The sequence below is a fragment of the Aspergillus aculeatus genome, assembly GCF_001890905.1.
Source record: "Aspergillus aculeatus ATCC 16872 unplaced genomic scaffold ASPACscaffold_17, whole genome shotgun sequence".
NCBI lineage: Eukaryota > Fungi > Ascomycota > Eurotiomycetes > Eurotiales > Aspergillaceae > Aspergillus > Aspergillus aculeatus.
Genome location: NW_017962992.1, coordinates 247,578 through 266,169, shown reverse-complemented (window position 1 = coordinate 266,169; position 18,592 = coordinate 247,578). Strand labels below are relative to the sequence as shown.

The window sequence follows — 18,592 nt, the reverse complement described above, 5'->3', positions numbered from 1 at the left end:
ACATCAATCCCACCTTGCTTTCACGCCTATTAGCCTGCCAAGGCACTGTATGGGGTCAACCCGGGATAAAACGAGGTCGGGATGGTCGGAATAGGAATGGAAGCAGTGAGGCCAAATGCGGTCGTCAAGTCGGCTGCCATGGTTGTTGCCGAGTACCCTGATGGAGCTGCCGTGACAGTGCTGGTCGTGGTGTAGGATGTGTGCGAAGAGCTGTCCTTCAGACAGTATCCCGATCCGTAAGCGGAACGGCACAGGTACAATTCACTCGAGCCGCTTTCGGTCCAAATGGCGATATCTTCCAGCGTCAGGTCCGTGCAAGGCGCCGTGTCACTACACACAACTCGGATCGGTGGTCGGGTCGCTCCATTCGCCTCGGTGCCCTTCCAGTTCTTCACAGTGATGTTGTTCAGCTGCACCCCGTCCCCGTCCACCGCAGTCATGCTGCTCCAGTAGCCATCAATGTCGAGCGAGTACGCATTACCGTGCCCTAAACAAAAGGCATCAGTCGACACTTTCAAGTTGGAAAGGTGGGGCATAGGCAGCACTAACCGATGAAGTTTTCCAGCAGAACATTCGACACCGTTCCACTGCCACCATTGCTCTTGATCATGTACATCTGGTTCGACGACCAGGTATAAACATTGCGGTAGACAATGTCGGTGACGTCGGTGTCGGCCCCGAGCGATCCCATTGCGCAACCACCACTCCAGTTGCAATAAATACTCTCCACCAGAATATTGTTGGCAGGGCTCTGTGGTGCGTCTTCGGTCAGTCAAGGCTCGAGCGCGTCATATCATGCTTGCGAAAGAAAAGCCTTACCTTGACTGTTACACATTCATCCTTGTTGGTCACTTCAACCTATACGAATGCACATCTCGTGAGCGACCGAGAAGTAGCATATTGCCACTCGGGCCTGACTTACATCGTGAACCCAGATGTTGCTTCCCCAGACATCAATCCCGTCCAAGCCGCCCTCATTGCCACCACGAATCGCCATGTTGTACACCTCGCCATCGGAGCAGGTGTCCATGGTAAAGTGAAAAGCAGGCGCATCCACCAAGATAATATCGTGCACGGAGAAATGAGTCACGTCGGTCAAGCGCAGAATTCGTGCTCCGTAGGTACCCTCCGCATGGTACACATAGCCGAATCCCTGCACAGCACCTTTGGAGGTGCTACTGAACAGCTCGAAATCGGTGGTGTCAGTGACTGCAATCATGTTCCCACTCGCGGTACCTGTGCGGTAGATGATACCATCCAGCTGGATTGCGGTCGCGCTGCCCCCAGTCAGGGTGACCCAGGTGTTTAGGGCATAGTTGCCAGATGGGATGTAGACAAGACCTCCGCTTTTGCATGCAGCCCAGGCCGATGTGATGGCAGGCCCCACATCGGTCGAGTTGTCAGCCACTGCGCCGTAGCTGAGGATGTTGCATGTTTTTGTCGCACCTTTGGTGGAAGCGGAGGTCAACGGGCCAACACTGCCAGAGAGTTGACCGCTGACGAGCGCCGGGATAGCACCCAGAGCAAGAAGGAAAAGACCACGCATGACTGGCTTGGATCAATGGGAGCAACCTCGACTTGCTTGATACTTGGAATTCTTCTCAAGAACTTACGCAGCAAACGCAGCTTTTATATCGCAGTAAGGAGCGTTCATGGTGATTGTGGTCAGGGACTCATGTCCACCGGAGAATCTACAACGTACACTTATCCTCGACCCCCTCGAGCCGCTGGGAAATCAAGCAGGCTGAAGATTCTCCGTCCTGTCGGACGTTGATTGTGGCTTCCTACTCCGTGACATAAAGTGTCAGAACCCCTTTGGATGATGATCTCTACTGTTTTTGCTCAGAAGCCCAGTGGAGTGACCGGAGTCAAGCTTCCTCACAGAGGCTTCAAACCCCAAGCTCCTCCTTATTCATGGAGAATTCTGATTGATTATACCGCCACGCAAGCCAGTGTGTCAGCACTACTTGAGAATCCGTCTCGAGGCTTGAAGCGCTGATCACATCCCAGATTGATAGTGATTTCTGCGAAGGATTTAGTTCCAGGGGCGGCCAGGAGGTTCATCTCGGCAATTGTCAAGCAAGAACTCATCCCCCCAGCTAGATGCATCGCCTGACGACTTTGTGGGGTACGTGCGGCGGGGTGATGCGTGCAACAAGCAATCACCATAAAGCTTCTGCCCTGAAAATCCGGGTCGGTCTGATGCGAGCGGGAAAGAAGACATTGTTCAGGTGCAGCTGTCGGGTGAGTGAAGGCCGAGCATCCAGTGAGTTACGTGCCAGTTGGGTTCTTCGTGTTGCACCCAGCGCTCAGGCCCTACCAAGACGGCCCAGCATCACATTCGCGACGCCAAGATCGCTTGATATTCGACGCCTTGTGTCCCGCGATTTTATAAACGAGTAATACAAAATGTCGTCATTGTTCTCTTCAGGGGCACTCTGCCTACGATAGCTGCACTATCCCCGAGACTACCATATTATGAAGAGTCAAAATAGTCTTGAAGATAGGTAATCCTTGAAGAAAGGCAATCCAAATAGCAAGCTTTGACCAATCAGAGTCATCTCTTGGCTAGTTCCGATCCTAGCATCCCGCGCTCTAAGCCATGAAACGCTCGCTCAACGCCCTCTGGAATATCGACATGATCAATGAACCCTTTACCCCGTGGCCCATAGCCATTATCATCATCTCTCAGGCGCGGTATTTCACCCATCAGCAGTCCCAGAAAGCGAGGTATACTCCACAGCGAATCTGCAGGGATCCCATCTACATCGTACACCAGCTCATTATCCTCCTGCAACCGGACCCGCGGCACTATGATTGGCCAGCTTATGAAATCCGGGGTCAACGGCGCAAAGGCCTTGACGAATGAGGCAATCGTCCTTCGGGCCATGGTGGGATCCTGGACGATAATTACGGAATTGGGTGCCGGGATGGCATTCCTCTCCAGCAGGCGCCTGGTCTGTATCGCGTTCTGCCCGCAATTCGTGGACTGGTCCTCGACCAGCAGGTTGCCTCCAGCCTTCCGGAAGTCCGAGGCCACGGTCTCGAAACCTCGCGTGAAGATGGTGTGGAGCACTTGGGCTTCTGCCTTGCCTTGAGTCTCTGGGGCAAGATGCGCATATTTGGGGTGCTTGGACACCGCCTCATAAAGGTAAGGGGTGGAGTGGCCAGTCCCGCCGCAGAAGACGAGGGTCTGGGTGGCGTGCGGGTTGTGACCGAGGAATGTGAAGACCGCTTCAGCCTGGTGGAGGATGGCGGACACGCAGATCACAATGCAGTCGACTGCATGGGGGGGCGGCTGTGCTGCGGGGAGTTGCTCATGGGCGAGGAAGGTGGAAATCAGGTTGATGTTGTGGGGGTCAATGGATGACATTTTTTTTCTCTTCTTTCTGCTTGTTGTTCTCTTCTTGTGTTTGTTTGACTGGGATTAATGACTGCTTCTGACTGCTTCTGAATTTATTAAGATTCTTGTTCAAGGTTGTTTTCTATGATTGTAAACGGTAGATGAGACGGCAGACGGCACGGGTAGAATCAGCAGTGGAGAAAACCACAAACGGATGGCAGATGGAGCCGATCTCCGTCCCTCGGCATTGCCTAATTGGGAAAGTTTCTTGCTTACTGGATACCTATCGACTCATACTATCTACTGTACAAAACTTCCCTCTACTTATGTTTCTTGCATGATCATCCTTAATAACGCCTCACAACTGGCAAGCATACCATCAACATGAAGCGATTGCTCAAACTAGTCAAGAACCATCCAGCCTCAACCGCATCCGCTCTACGCGCCTCGGCAGCTCCTCCAACGTCAGGAACTGCCTCCATCGACAATTTACAGGGCGCATCTGTAGCAGCAGCAGAGCTATCTGATGTTCTTGGTGCCTCTCTCAAGGGCATTGACCTTGAAGGTGGCTACTTGACTCCAACCTGAGACAGCTTGCTCGTCGCTAATATCTATTGCTGGAAGATAATCTCTGTGCCCAGGCTCGGGCTCTGGCCACGCGCTTGGATGATGAGGCATCCAGATATGACAACGCGCAGCTGAGCCCTGAGCAATGTGACGAGAAGTGGACATGGTAAACCGGATCCCCTCTATTCTTGGTAAAAGGGCTTCAGCTAATGCACTTAAGCTCGCAAGATCAATCTCTTCTCATATCACTCGCATGGAACTGCGCGAATGAGTCCTACAACTCTGCTTCCATCCGCCTCCCACGCACAATCAAGAATTGTGTATTGACACATGACCATGAAGTTACGCCTTCTCTCAATGGAACAGTCAAGGCTGCTACTTTCACAACGGTTGATTTGCAGGAGATATCAAACGGAAATGAGCTTCTGCCTGTGTTGGTCATCGCGATCAGAGGAACTGCCAGTACTGTGGATCATATAGTCAACATCAACAGCAAGCCACAAGATGCGAGTCACTTCATTGTAAGTCAATGGTTCTGTCCTCACTTAAGGCGGTCATCATTCTGATGGCTGTCTCTATCAGAATCCTGCCTGTTTTGAGCTCGATGATCACTCGCCCCAGAGCAAGCTAGGGGCCCATTCCGGATTTCTGCATAGTGCAATGGCACTGGCAGCCATCGTCTCTGAAAGAATAAAAGCCTACAGTCGTCTCCATGCTGACACTGGCAGTCACATTCTCTTCACCGGTCACTCCGCAGGAGGTGCCGTAGCCTCACTATTGTTTCTCCACTATATCTCAGAGGAACTTCCCAAGAACGCAAGACGCTTCTCTTGCGTCACGTTTGGTGCCCCACCAGTAGTCACATTACCGTTGATGCATGGCATCAGGCATCAAAGACTGCCTACGAATTTATGCTTGAACCTCATCAACGAGTTCGACCTTGTCACTAGAGCAGATAAAAACTATGTCTTATCTCTTGTTAACCTACTACGGCCGCGAGATGATCCATCCCTTGTGGACGCAGAAGCGGATGCTGGATGCGAGCAAGCTTCTGGTTTATTCTCCGACTACGCTGAAGGTTGCTGGCCATTACCGCGCTCTCTTTACAGCCATGTTGGGCCCCGTATCGTTTTGTTTATGCGTTTGGGGAGTTCGCAGGAACACTCACCGCAGTTACGCGCTGCCTCCATCTCCCGGAACGAGTTTGACAGACTGCTCTTCTGTCGTCTTTCCGTTCATAAGCGAAAGTACTATGCGCAGACGGTGGGACAGCTTGTGGCTGGTCAGGCAAACGGGGTGATTGGGGAAGCATGATAATAAGAGCATGTCATCGCTTACAGAACCTCCTTTAAACAAAGCACGCATAATCGTTATGGGATCCAGGCAGCACGAAAGAATCGAAAGTGCCCTCCGAAAGAAAGGATGAGTGACGCCAGAAAAGCCTCTACCATCGTCGGCGAAGACGGCTACACACTAGAGTCTTGACAAGAACAAGGTTGTTTTCACATTTATCGAATCGAGCAGTACAATTAACCGCCGCGGGTTCCGAGGGTCAACTCGGAAGATTAGTTGATTTGGCAGATGGGGTCGCAATCTCAAAGTATACATTAATCAGCGGACTAATTCCGAATCCTTCTCGTTCGGCGACTCTGGGCATCCAGCCTCACTTTTGCACAGCCTCGGATACCCCGGGCTCTAAGCACGAGGCCGGTGCCTGGCCTTGGCGATTCTCGTATTTTCCAGCCTTGCACCCCCAGCAACAAACCTATTCCTCAGGCTGTAAAGGGGGGGGGCTCAGTTCCTCAATCGTGATATGATGTCTTGAGATTGTGGAGGAGCTGAGTTTCAACCTTACAATCCTCAATTTGGCACCTACTGGAATCCAAAAAAAACCCCCCATCCATGCAGCAGCCACCATGTCTTGCCTGAGTGGGATTCGCCTCAGGCACCATTTCGAGCGATCTTCGCTGCCGAACATCACTCATGCTCCCCGAGCCCTGTGGAAATTGGTAGGGCCTGCTAGCGCGCATTTGCAGTCTGAGCTTGAGACTCTGTACTGGTATGGCGTGAGGCTCGAGCTCGAAAATATCATACGCACTTTGAAAACCTGGCAGCAATCAGAGTATACAGATGTGGCAGTAGATGATGAGCATGACAACAATTTACACGGCTTTGACACATTTATGGATCAGGTTACTCAGGAGACACGAGCTTTTGCGATACGATATGGTAATGTGCTGGTCTGTCCACTACGATCAAGCTCGGGCTAACTTGTTCTGCCGATATAGGGGAAGAGAAAACTGCGAGGACAGCCGACCAGGACAAGATCTTGTCCTCTGTTATGAACGGCACAAAAATCAAGGAGGCTTTACGCAAAGCAAAACTCGCGCAGGTAGAATTTCAGAGCACTAACGTTGATGTTAAGGATGAAGTGCGAACGAACGCAGAAGGTTGTTTGTCATTGTCTGCTTCTCTCGCCCAAAGCTAATGAAGCTTTCTTAAGACATTGTATCATCTTCCGGTATCCAGGAGCGGGCACGTATCCTCCTACAAGCTGCGGGTGAGTCTAAAGGGTGCCAGCCTGAGAGTATCCCAATTGACCTTGAGCCTACGCAGGGCTCCTCGATATCGACAAACTGATTGAGCACCGTCCACCTTTAGAAGACCTTGGCTTCTGGGCTCGACCTGCCATTCCGCAACGTATGGACCGAATACCACATGATGTGTCAATCAGTACAATTACCTAACAAAACCTCTAGTCACTCTGTCTGGTTTTGATAGTGACTGGAATGCCCGACTTGAGCCTCTGAAATGCTCGGACTGCTCCAGTATCATTCGAGGTAGCATGTTTACCCATAGTGGCAAATCGAACCATGCAAAACAACTCACCGTCTGCGAGGACTGTTATCGAAAACTCTATCTTGGCAGAGAACAATATGTCAAAGCATACAAGCACTGCGTTCTCGCCGAAGCCATTACTCCTGCCCTGGGTCGGAATATATGTCATTGTGCAGACGTCTCTCGCCTCGACAGCACCGGATTTCCAGGTGCCCTGTTTCCAATTCCTAAGGGAGAAAGACATGTTGCAATTCCACTCGCGAAAAGATGCAAATTACTCCAACTCAACACTCGAGTCGCCCTCGCAAAATATCACGGTCTACAGTCTACAGTCCGTGATCATAGGAAGAAAGACAAAAAAATGACGAGATTCCGAGTCAAATCAAATATTACAGCTGCACAGGGGACATATGAGCCAGCCAGGAAAGTGAATTTGAGAGGAGAACCCAATTCGAAGCAGCCGCCCTTGCAACCACAACCAGAAAAGGAAGTCCCTTTCGCTCGTGACCAGGATGCAAACACTGCTTCAGTGAAGGAAGCCATGGCAGACGAAGATATACCGTTATTCTTTCGCCAATTTGCCCAACAATACCCTTTTGGCAATGTTCATATGGCCTTACGAGTTGGGCCCCTGGTCGTTGAAAATGGGGTCGCAAAGTAAGCATCGAACTATTTCATTACATATGCTTCTGAAAGACTTACTGATCAACAATGCAGCACCAAGCAAGGCGCCTTAGTCACTATTCGAGAACTATCTACCTTCCATGATAGGCCTGACTCCTGCAGTCCACGCTCTCGTCATCCTAGTTTAGCAATTGGTGGCGACGCTAAGAGACGCCTTTGGAAGCAGCAGCAGCGCCTCGTTGGAACTCCCAAACGATACAAAGCTATCATGAAACAGGTTGTCGGGGTACCCTTCACCAGCGCCCTTTCTGGGTCTTCCTATGCTGGGCAGGAATCTGAGATTATATGGCTTATTGTGGCGGCTAGTCGCGGTTATTTCGACCATCCAGGACTCCCCGTCAAGGAACAGCGCAAGATTCTAGACACTGCGCTGGATCAAATAATGACCAAACTCAAAACCCTTCTTGAGCCAAAGGTCAATATCTATTTGCAGGGGATTGCAAAGAAGTTACTCGATCCAAGCACAACACTCACCTGGAGTGCTATCGGTAATAATTGTCAATCATTTTGCGACTCACTCATTGACATGGATTTATTTGAACCTTTGATTGAGAGGGCTTCGGCGGGTCAAGCTTCGGGGGCCGCATCTCCGTTATATCTCATGAGCTTTGTTTGTCCACAGGACAGCTATCTACGTAGCCAAGTCCGCACGAAATACGATGTTCCTAGCGGACTGATCGAGGAGTACCTTCTTCGCTTCCACTTCGGTCGACATGATGAGGCTGATGTTCTAGACACTCTCCAGGAGTACTGGTACGACTGGGGCGCGTTTGGTGGTACATTATACAAGTACCAGGATCTTTTCCCCTGGGATTGCACGGAAGCATATCAGCAGCACCCCGAATTCTGCGGATCTTGTAATCTCGCTAAGCATATCTGGGCATTTCCATTCGACGCTTGGTCTTTAATCGCGTTACATCTCCAGCGGGGTCCACAAATGTACGCCACAGCGAAGCCAAGCAATCGAGGAATGAAAGATGTTTCCTGGATGCGTGATCGACTTACCGTTCTCACGGCCTTGTCTCTCCTGAACCGAGGAGCGACGGCTATGGCTCGAAGTGAAAAGTTCGTGCAAGCGACCCAATGGCTCCATTCTGCGGACAAGGGTCTTCGACAGGCACACCCGTCACTGACAAGGGTGAAACTGGGAGGGATTCACCGCGCCCAACCCTATAGCCACTATTACGAAGCGGGGACCTACAGTCATTACTTTCTCGCTAAGTGGGCTTCACGACCACGGCCTGAGCAGATTCAGGAATACGAAGCTTTGCGCAACAAGCGTGCCAGGAGGCCCGATGTCGATGGCAGCGGTCGTGGCGGGAGATTCTCCTTACCCAGAACGGAAGACTCAAGAAAGGAACCGACAAATCTAGATTTCCTGGGATTTGAAGGGCTTCTATATGACCTCGATCAATTGCATACCAACGATTTTGTCGATGAGAGCTGTGACGAGGTGGCATCTACTGATGCAGATTATCACGCTGCTCACTCTGCTCACTCTTCCCCTGGCGATGCAGATGGCAATTCTCAATCTCAACCCAGCTCTGGATCGATGACCGGCCCGGAATCATTGTATTCGTCGCATGGTGTCTCCTCGACTGATGACTCCCAGCAAACCAAAGCCAATGAGGGAGCTCCAGTGCAGGAACACCGAGACAAAACGTACCGGGACACCGTGCATCCAAACAGGACCGATTACGAAGCCGGTCATGAACGAGATGTTCAATACACTACCAGAGACGCAGGTACAACAGAGAAAGAGGATACCGAATGTCGCGAAGACTCGTCCAAGCAAATTCAGTCTGGGGTCAATGACGGTTGCCCCCGAGCCTCCTACCAGTACGACTCCACTTTCGCGACGTGGAAAGGTCACTCGAAGTATCAACATCCCGGTCATGTTGACCACACCCGGAAGACTGATTCTGGCGCAGCAAGATCTACTAGAGATGGAGAGGTCCAAACTGGTTCAGGGCACGGATATTCCAGTACAAACTCCTCTGGGTACGGCAGTCGCAATCACGACGGTTGGTCCAGTGGCTATACTGGGGGTTGGAACCCGTATCTCAGCAGCCGCTCTCATAGTAGTGGCAGTAGCTACCACGGTAGCAGTTCGAGTCGTTCATATGGAGGAGGTAGCTCTGGCTCGTATAGCAGCAGTTCGGCCGGAGGAAGCAGCTCATACGGCGGTGACTCAAGCAGTTCGTCTGGCGGCGGTGGCTCGAGCGATTCATATTGGAGCAGCTCATACGATAGTGGCAGTTCGTACAGCTCCAGTTGGAACTGATAAATCTGTTGTGTCGTTGTCGTTGTTGTTGTGTTGTTGTGTTGCTGTGGTTGTTTAGGAGGAACCGGGTTCATACAATACACACATAGTTGCCGCAGTCGCCGTTCGACGGTTGTCGCCGAGTCGCCGACTGTAGCCGTCCCATCCTGCTTTTATTCGGCCGAATTATTACATAGTGTCGAGTACAACGGAAGTTTGTCAGGCGAGATTCAGAGAACGTGACTCACCTTCTTGAAGTTCTCGAAAATACCCTATGTTCTTGGTAAATTCTATTTCTGATTGCGACACATATCAATATATCGACATCTTCATATCACTATTCTGGAACAACCCACTCAGCTTGGTGTATATCAAGTCGTGGGTGGCGTTCCGTCAATTGCCGACTTTCGCCCTTCAAGAACTTTTGCTAAACTATGACCTGCCAAAGCAATTCTACACCCACCGAGCCCTCCAAACATGATGTGGGTTGGAGGAGGGTTGTCCGTCATTTCACTCCCTCGTATGATTGCCTGGTCAGAATGGCTTCTGTGAGACGCAAAAGCTGACCTGGATCCAGCTGGTTTTCTGTCACCATGGGCACCGGAATAGTGTCCATCCTCTTGAACACTCTACCCTACAACGGCCAATGGCTCTACTGGATCTCCGTCGCGATCTTCGCCCTGAATGTCCTGCTCTTTGCGACCGGATGTATCATTACCCTTCTCCGCTACATGCTGTACCCGGAGATCTTCTTCGCGATGATCAGACACCCCGTGCAGTCGATGTTCATCGGCACCTTTCCGATGGGATTCGCAACCATCATCAACATGTTCTGCTTCGTGTGTGTCCCGGCCTGGGGAGAGTGGAGCCGAAACTTTGCTTGGGGACTGTGGATCTTCGATGCTGTCTTCTCCGTGATCACGGCATTGTCATTACCTTTTCTGCTGTAAGCGGTCTTTCACAACCTTTTGTTTCTCTAGCAGTCACGCTCATTCGCATGCGACCAGGATGGCTCACGGGAGTGAGACCCAGCTTTCATCGATGACCGCGGTGTGGCTTCTGCCCATCGTCAGCTGTATCGTTGCCGCGTCGTCGGGGGCCATCGTCGCGGACGTGCTCCCCAACCCGCAGCACGCCCTGTGGACGGTCATCGTGAGCTATATCCTGTGGGGCATCGGCCTGCCGCTCGCCCTCATGGTCATGGTGATCTACCTCCAACGACTCACGCTGCACAAATTGCCCCCCAAGGCGGTGATCGTGAGCGTTTTCCTACCCCTGGGCCCTCTCGGACAGGGCGGATTCGGGTGAGTGAGTGTGTGTCTACGGGATACACGCCCCTATATCGCCCACAACCCTTTTTAACCCCTGGGTGATGGTCAAGAAATGGATGGGCTAACTGAAACCCTTCACCCATGGTGTAGCATCATGAAACTCGGCAGCGCGGCGCAGACGATTTTCCCGCAGACCCAGACACTGACGCTGGACTCCGAGTCCGGGTTTGAGTCAGGGCCGGTGTTCTACACGGTGGGCTTCATGGTCGGCCTGATCCTCTGGTCATTCGGCCTGGTGTGGCTCTTCCTGGCGATTGCCTCGATTGCGCGGTGCCGGAGCTTCCCTTTCAATATCGGATGGTGGGGGTTTACCTTCCCGCTCGGGGTGTTTGCGACGAGTACTTGTCAGCTGGGGAAGGAGTTGCCGTCGGAGTTTTTTAGGGTGTTGGGCACGGTATGTTCTCTCCTCATTCTCCTTGCGTGTTTAAGAATAGGTCCGTTTGGGTGTGAAGGGATGCTGATGTTTTTGGGTGGGATAGATTCTCTCCCTCTGTGTGGTGGTGTTGTGGGGAGTGGTGGGCGTGGGCACGTTGCAAGGGGTGCTGTCGGGTCGGTTGTTCTTTGCGCCTTGTTTGGCTGACTTGAAGGCCAGGGAGGGGGAGGACCAGCGCGGGGTCGATGTGGGATCGAAGAGTGCTTGAGGTTTGTCGGTGTTTCTATTATCTCAGGGAATTTTTTTTGTTTGCACGTGGGTTTTCTAATATATAGTTTGCGCAAATAGGTCTTGATCCTGGAAGAGTTCTGGCATTCAAAGGTTAGTATGGTATCAGTTAGCATCTAGTTTCGAGGTGTGCTGGTAAGTATCCATGCTGCACGCACGCCGAATTGCGCTCAGGAACAGTGACAAACCGCCTGGGTGGGCGAATTAAGCTTAAATGATTAGATCGAACTTTGATGGCCAGGCAGGCTATGTGGTTCCTGTTCAGATAATTTTTTTTAATTGATTACTTATTTTAGGGGTGACAGATTTATCTTTTTTTTTTCTAGGGGGATTTTTTTTGGTGGTGGTGGATGACGATTTTGGTTATTTAGAGAAGGGAATATTTATTTTATTCACCCTGCGGGAACCAGATTATAGTGTTTGGTAGTAATGCTCGGGAGTTCGGGACCCAGAAGACGCTAGGACTTCATTGTTTTGTATTGCTGTCAAGACGTCACTGGCAGGTAACTTATAGGTTGTCGGCTTCGAGGGATACATCGTACCTACGTAGTACTCCCTTTAATTGTTGATATCGAGAGGTTGTCTCTGGACTGCATGTTAGTATACAAGTAAAGATGCCATCATCTTACCTAGTACTCCTAGTGTGTACCAATCTTTGTCGTCATCTCGATTTGTGCCCGACCAGTCCAAGCCCGACACGAAGCCCGGCCTGTGACTGGCCAGCCCGGCGGCGAGTCACGTGTCGCTCCACTTCCCCCAAATAAAACCGCCCCCTCCAAGCAAAAACTGAAAATCCCAAATTTCCCCAGAGAGCAGAGAAAAAAAATAATATAAAAGAGGGAAAATCAGAAAAATTAAAAATTAAAAAATTTAATAAAATAAAAAAAGGGACGGAGTTCCATCCACAACCCCAAACAAATCATCGCGCGCGACCATCTCCAGACTTCACGATCCATTCCAAGATCCCCCAAGTATCTCTATCTCGATTGATTGATTGATTGATTGACTGCTTGAAGAGTGATTTTGAGATCACTATTATCTCTTGTGGTGAGTGCAGAGTGGAGGGAATCTCTGTCCTTATTATTGTCATTGCCTTGTGGGAGAGAGACCGACTGTTCACACCTTGCATTCAGCTTGTTGGGCATTCCTCTATTTTTCCCTCCAGCTTTCCCTTCCCTTTCTCCTCCCCCCCCTTTTTTTCAGCTCTCGCTTTCTTTTTTTACCCTTTCTTTTTTTTCTCTCCCCCTTCCCAACCGAGTGCGCGGCTGGTCTTTGTGGATCGACCGTAGTTTCCCCGGGCAGAGAAACGGCTGTTGTCATTACTGTTAGCCTTACCAGCAAGCTGCTTGCCTTAGCTGCCTGCTTGCCTGCTTACCTGCCTACTTGCCTGCTTGATCTGCTTGCTTGCCTGGTACTGACCGTACAGTACCCCGTACCGCGCCCTTCTACTAGTAGCCTGACAGCCTGTGGCAGCCTGAGGCCCTTCGTTCGTCTGTCGCTTCCGGATTGGGGATCGAGCCGGGATCGTTGCTTATTCCACATTTAATTGTTATCGTCACAGCGGCCGCTTTTCTCATTTTCTATTTTCCCAGCCCGAGAGAGGAAAAAAAAAAAAAGAAAAGAGAGTTGCAGACGCGCCCCCGTGCGCGTGTCTGTCGTCAACTGTTCCGATCCTGTATTGCGGTTACTGCTCAGGTTCGTCCATCTTTCTCTCTCTTTCTCTCTCTCTTTCTCGCTGTCATCGGGCTTCCGACCTTCCACCTCCGTTGTTAAAGAAGAGCTGGTGGAGTTTTGGTCTGGAATTGGCTTTCTCGCCACCCCTCCAGGGCCCCCCCCCCCTCCCTCCCCCCTCCCCTCCTTGCCCCCGGTGTGTGAGGGTGAGGTCAGTCCGTCCCGTCCAAGTCACTCTCCATCGCGGCACGTACAGTACGTACTCGTACTCACTCATACCCCCCCAAAGTCACCCACTCCGCCTTGGTCAGCAAACACCACCGTCACCACCACCACCACCATCCACCCCCACAGACCGCCCGCCCGACCGCCCCTGTAACCGTATCGCTTCCTGCCGACGCGGTGGTCACATGTTCGTCGCCTCCCCCCCGAGTATTATCACTCTGGTTGATTTGATATCAGCACCACCACGTTCATCCTATTTTCCTGGGAAAATAGCCACGCAATTGTCTTCGGGCGGGATTAGTGTCTAATACATTCCCCCGAAGATGATGGGCTACAATGGTCTTCCGTTCCATCAGCAACGGGCGCCCCAGCAGAATGCGCATCCCCAGCATCACCATCCTCAACATCAACAACAGCAACAACAACAACAACATCCTCACCACCACCAGCTGCAGTCCCCGTCCATGAATGCGGCCACCGCAACCCACCCTCATCATGGCGCCGGATTAACCGGCAATAGCTCGCTGCTTCGCGCCCATACACAGACCGAATTGGCCGCTCATTCCCCGGATCCCCGCAAAATGACCCCGGCCTCATCCAGTCCGCTTGTCGGCCTCAATACGGCGGGACATTTCAACTCCTTCCCGGGGCATTTCACTCCGCAGGGCTCGTCCGATCTGCTGTCCCGGAACGCCGATTCGATCGGCCAATTGAAGGATCCTTACCTGTCCTTGCAGAGTCTTCAGCGGAACATGAACCCCATGGCCAATTATCGCTCCCATGCCATGAATGCGCAGGCGGCCATGTCGCCCCATGCGCACACCATGGGTATCGCGTCTCCTCAGCAGTCGCTCGAGCGGCTCCAGCAGCAACATCTGCAGCAGCAGCGCCAGGGCGCCCATTCGCTTCCCAATGCGCAAACGCCTACTCCCGCCGCCGCGTCGCCGATGCTCGGGGCCGGCCAAGCCACGCATCAATTCCACCAATCGCCTTTCCAACAGACTCAGCAGGCATCTCCGTACCAGTCTCAGGCTCAGCAGCTGCCTCAGTTCCATGCGCAATATCAGCAGTCTCCGCACCAGGCCTCTCCTTATCAGACCCAGGCCCAGCAGTCGCCGTATCAGCAGCATGCGCAGCAGACATTTCAGCAGCAACAGCAGGCCCAGCAGGAGGCTCATCTGAAAGCGCAGCAAGAGGCCCAGCGACAGGCCCAGGCCGAAGCTCAGCGACAGGCTCAATTGGAGGCTCAACGCAAGGCACAGGAAGAAGCTCAACTGAAATTGCAAGAGCAGCGGAGGCAGGAGGCTCTGAAAGCGCAGCAGGAAGCCCAGCGTAAGGCTCAGGAAGAAGCGCAGTTGAAAGCACAGCAAGAAGCCGCGCTCAAGGCTCAGCAAGAAGCCCAGCAGCGAAAAGAAGCTCAGCTCAGGGCCCAGCAGGAAGCCCAGCGCAAGGCGCAGCAGGAACAACTCAAAGCACAAGAGGCGCAATTGAAGGCTCAGCAAGAAGCCCAGCAGCGGAAAGCTCAGCAGGAAGCTCAACTCAAGGCCCAACAAGAAGCCGCCCAACGGCAGCAGCAGGCTCAGCAACAGCAACAAACGCAAGAGACTTATCAGCAACAGCAGCAGGCCCGTTTCCAGCAGCAGCATGCTCAGCGATCACCTTTCCAACCCCAACCGCAACAGATCCAGTTCCATCATTATCAACATCATTATCAACAGCCGCAGCAGCAGCAGCAGCAGCAGCAGCAGCAAGCGCAGCAGCCACAACATCAGCAACAGCACAATCTCATGCATCAGCAACCTCAGCAGCAACATCAGTTCATTCAGCACCACCAAATACAACCGCAGGCTCGTCAACCGCAGGCTCAAACTCCGACCCAGCCGCAGAACCCACCCCAGGCCCAGCCTCAGGCCCACCCGCAGACCAAGCCTCAGGCTCAAGCTCAGACTCAATCCCAGCAGCAGCGTCCGCCACAGTCATCCACCTCCACTGCGGAGAAAAAGACAGCACCTAGTAAGCCCCGGAAGAAACAGGCCAAGCCCGCTGCATCGCCAGTCCCCGCTGGGGTGCACATTAACGGGCAGTTTCATCCCGTTTTCCAAGCTCAACTAGGGCCTTCGAGCCAACAACAGCGTGGTGCTAGCAGCCCTGCCAAACCCCCTGCCACGGCCCCCGTTAACGTGGCACCTGCTTCGGCTGCTGCCACTGCTGCCGGCTCCGCTCAAGGTGCCGCTGCCCATAGCGCTGTCCCTGGGACTACTTCGGGGTCTCTTCCTGGTGCTGTCCATAATGCCATTCCCGGGTCTGTCGCGGGAGCTCCTTCGGCTTCCCAAGTCGATGGTCAGACTCCTAAAAAGAGGGGTCGTCCTCGCAAGCCGCTCGCTCCTGGGGAGGTGCCAAAACCCCGCAAGCCAAAGAAGCCCAAGAAGCCGCAGGAGACCACCACGATCATTGGCCCTGATGGTACACCCATCACGGTCCCCCTCCCTCCCCCACCACCAGCCCTTGGTCCCGATGGAAATCCCTTGCCGCCACCCCCTCCCAAGAAGAAGCGACCAAAGCTCCCTCCTCTGCCTCCGATTGTCTTGCCTGATGGAACCATCATTCCACAAAAGCGCGGTCGTGGACGGCCACGCAAGACGGAGGTGAGCGGCGATCAGCCCCCGAAGCCTCGGCCACCTAAGAAGCCCTCGTCTAAACCGGGTACGGGGCGTCCTCGCGGGCGGCCCCGAAAGGCGGATGTGTTGGCACGAAAGGCAGCAGAGGAGGCGGAAGCGCAAGCGAAAGCCCTAGCTGAGGGGGTCAAACCTGATCAGACTGCAGGAGAATCGGCGCAGATCAAGCAGGAACAGTCACATCAGCAACCGCAGCGGCCGCAACAGCAAACACCGTTGATGCAAGTCCAGCCTCAACAGCCTCAGCAACAACAGCAACAGGTGCAAGGGCAGCAGCAGCAACATCAACAACCGCAACAGACTCGGCCTCAATCTCACCAGGCACTGCAACAGCAGGCTCAACAGCATCCTCACCTTCACCAGCAACAGATTCAGCAGCAGCAAGCTCATCTCCACCAGCAGCAGCAGCAGCAGCAAGCTCAGCATGTCCAACACCAGGCTCAACATCCTCATCAACAACAGCATGCTCAACAGCAGGCCCAGGCACAAGTACAGCAACAAGCTCGTCAGCAGCCACAAGCTCAGCCACAGGCTCAAACCAAGCCGCAAGCTCAGGCTCATGCAAAGCCCCAGCCTCAGCATCAGCACTTGCATCAGTTCCAGCTTCAACAACCTCCTGCACATCACCAACAGGCTCAAACTGCGGTGCAGCCTCAATTCCAAATACACCAGATGCAGGTCAAGCCCCAACCTCATCTCCAGGCCCATCAGATTCAATCCCCGCATATGCAGGCTCATCAGTTGCAGTCTCCGCATATGCAAAGCCACCAGATGCAAGCTCAACACCAGCCCCATGCTCCTGCTCATACGCAAGCCCACACCCAACAGCTGCAACCGCAGCAGCAACAGGTGCATCAAGTGCATCAACAAGCCTCTCGGCCAATGCAGTTGCAACCACAAGCACATCTGCAACCCCATCTTCCCCAGGCGCATCAGTTGCAAGCCCATCAGATGCAAGCCCAGGCACAAACACACCCCCATGCACATGCCCATGCTCACCAGCACCCGCACTTCAACCTTCATCCTCAGCTTCACCCTCATGTCCAGCCTCAAACCACCGATTCAATGACCCTCAATCCGTCTCAGAAGCGTAGCGCGCCTGTGGACGACGATCCCCGAAAACGTGCTTTTATCATGCCTCAGCAAATGTAACGGCGTCTTCATCGATGTTATAATGCACGCCGCTCACGTCCGCCCGGTTTTACCTGTTATTATCTAATCACCAACCCCGCACTGCACTTTTTGGGATGTATCCTCAGCGTTGTATTCACTTGTGTTTATGCCTAGTATTATAGTGGCTTGTTCCCCTTGTTTCTATCCCTGATGACATAGCAATTAACATATCGACCCCGTCTTACATTTGAAGCCTACCGGGGTCCGCGTTCGGTTTTACTGTCTTGTGCGCTGTTGAGTCGCGCCTTTAGCCTGCTTCGGTGTCTATTAGCATAGCATAGCATAGCAGACATAACCAATGAAGTATATATGATTTCGCCGGAGCCAGGTTTGCAGTGAACTCATTAGATTTTGAATCTTATTCTGTCAGCCCAAGCTTGGCTGGATATATTCGTCGTTCACTTCGGGATTACTGAGATGCATACGGATAGGCGCCCGACTCACCGACTCACCGACCCACAATTTCTGGGATCAGTTAAGAGAACCAGATGATTGCCTAGGCACCTGTTACAGCAGAAGAGCAACAGAATGTTGATCAGGCAGGGGGGGGTGTGTGTGTACATGCAAACCCACCAGCATCATCCCAAAGTACTGTACCAAGCTTAGTCAACTTAGGTAGTTAGTTACACTAGTTACAGTACCTAGACTAGTTAGTTAACCTTAGTTAGGTCCACGCGGGCGGTTAGTAAGGTAGTCTAGGGCTGCTGTCACTTCGAAAAGGACCCAGCCAGCCAGCCACCCATACTAAGTACATAGCAATATATTGTAGCTGTACGTATGGTACGGAGTGAAGTATAACGATGACACCGCCCCTCCCGCAAGGGACTGCTACCATCATCCGTGCCACCCTACTCAAGCGTCATGATACCAGTTTCTGTAGCCAGTTGCAACAACAAGCCCGGGTGGTCTAGTGGTATGATTCTCGCTTAGGGATTCCAAACCCAAGCATATCTGCGAGAGGTCCCGCGTTCGATCCGCGGCTCGGGCCTGATTTCTTTTTTATCCGGACCCAGATTTTCTGGGTAGGGCTGACGGGAGGCGGGGGGAATGTTTCGTTTCTTCTTCTGTTTTTTTTTTTGGGGCTGGGTTGGGTTTCTTCGAGAGGGTTGGTTAGGTGGTGGTAGTTTGTGTGTGTGTGTGGGGTGGGGGGGTATTAGTAGT

General features: G+C 52.6%; 6 protein-coding genes and 1 non-coding gene across 7 annotated transcripts; 5 read left to right on the top strand and 2 right to left on the bottom strand.

The window, feature by feature from the left end:
• Positions 1-29: 29 nt before the first annotated feature.
• ASPACDRAFT_34742 (glycoside hydrolase family 28 protein) lies at positions 30-1,546 on the bottom strand (the record flags this gene model as incomplete). Its single annotated transcript, XM_020200068.1, has 4 exons — positions 30-487; positions 550-751; positions 820-858; positions 923-1,546. 4 exons carry the CDS (start codon positions 1,544-1,546, stop codon positions 30-32), a joined length of 1,323 nt encoding a protein of 440 aa, XP_020052517.1.
• Positions 1,547-2,557: 1,011 nt separating this feature from the next.
• ASPACDRAFT_34889 (YdcF family protein) lies at positions 2,558-3,373 on the bottom strand (the record flags this gene model as incomplete). The annotated part of the gene is made up of 1 exon (XM_020200081.1): positions 2,558-3,373. The coding sequence occupies one exon, from the start codon at positions 3,371-3,373 to the stop codon at positions 2,558-2,560; it is 816 nt and encodes a 271-aa protein (XP_020052516.1).
• A 354-nt stretch (positions 3,374-3,727) lies between these two features.
• Positions 3,728-5,531, top strand: ASPACDRAFT_1891107 (uncharacterized protein; the record flags this gene model as incomplete). Its single annotated transcript, XM_020198604.1, has 4 exons — positions 3,728-3,908; positions 3,968-4,076; positions 4,131-4,431; positions 4,493-5,531. The coding sequence occupies 4 exons, from the start codon at positions 3,728-3,730 to the stop codon at positions 5,222-5,224; spliced, it is 1,323 nt and encodes a 440-aa protein (XP_020052515.1). The 3' UTR covers positions 5,225-5,531.
• A 340-nt stretch (positions 5,532-5,871) lies between these two features.
• Positions 5,872-8,861, top strand: ASPACDRAFT_1192 (uncharacterized protein; the record flags this gene model as incomplete). The annotated part of the gene is made up of 6 exons (XM_020196232.1): positions 5,872-6,154; positions 6,223-6,360; positions 6,414-6,470; positions 6,527-6,610; positions 6,670-7,405; positions 7,466-8,861. Coding segments are annotated over 6 exons (2,694 nt in total), but the record flags the coding sequence as incomplete, so codon positions are not given.
• Positions 8,862-10,129: 1,268 nt separating this feature from the next.
• ASPACDRAFT_54579 (TDT family transporter) lies at positions 10,130-11,667 on the top strand (the record flags this gene model as incomplete). The annotated part of the gene is made up of 5 exons (XM_020202898.1): positions 10,130-10,215; positions 10,273-10,641; positions 10,703-10,999; positions 11,117-11,420; positions 11,506-11,667. 5 exons carry the CDS (start codon positions 10,130-10,132, stop codon positions 11,665-11,667), a joined length of 1,218 nt encoding a protein of 405 aa, XP_020052513.1.
• Positions 11,668-13,528: 1,861 nt separating this feature from the next.
• On the top strand, positions 13,529-17,756 carry ASPACDRAFT_125661 (uncharacterized protein). Its single transcript, XM_020196835.1, has 2 exons — positions 13,529-13,770; positions 13,821-17,756. Exon 2 carries the CDS (start codon positions 13,907-13,909, stop codon positions 17,408-17,410), a length of 3,504 nt encoding a protein of 1,167 aa, XP_020052512.1. The 5' UTR covers positions 13,529-13,770; positions 13,821-13,906; the 3' UTR covers positions 17,411-17,756.
• Positions 17,757-18,327: 571 nt separating this feature from the next.
• ASPACDRAFT_t282 lies at positions 18,328-18,419 on the top strand. The gene has a single exon. It is a non-coding gene; the product is annotated as a tRNA-Pro (tRNA).
• The last annotated feature ends 173 nt before the right edge of the window (positions 18,420-18,592 follow it).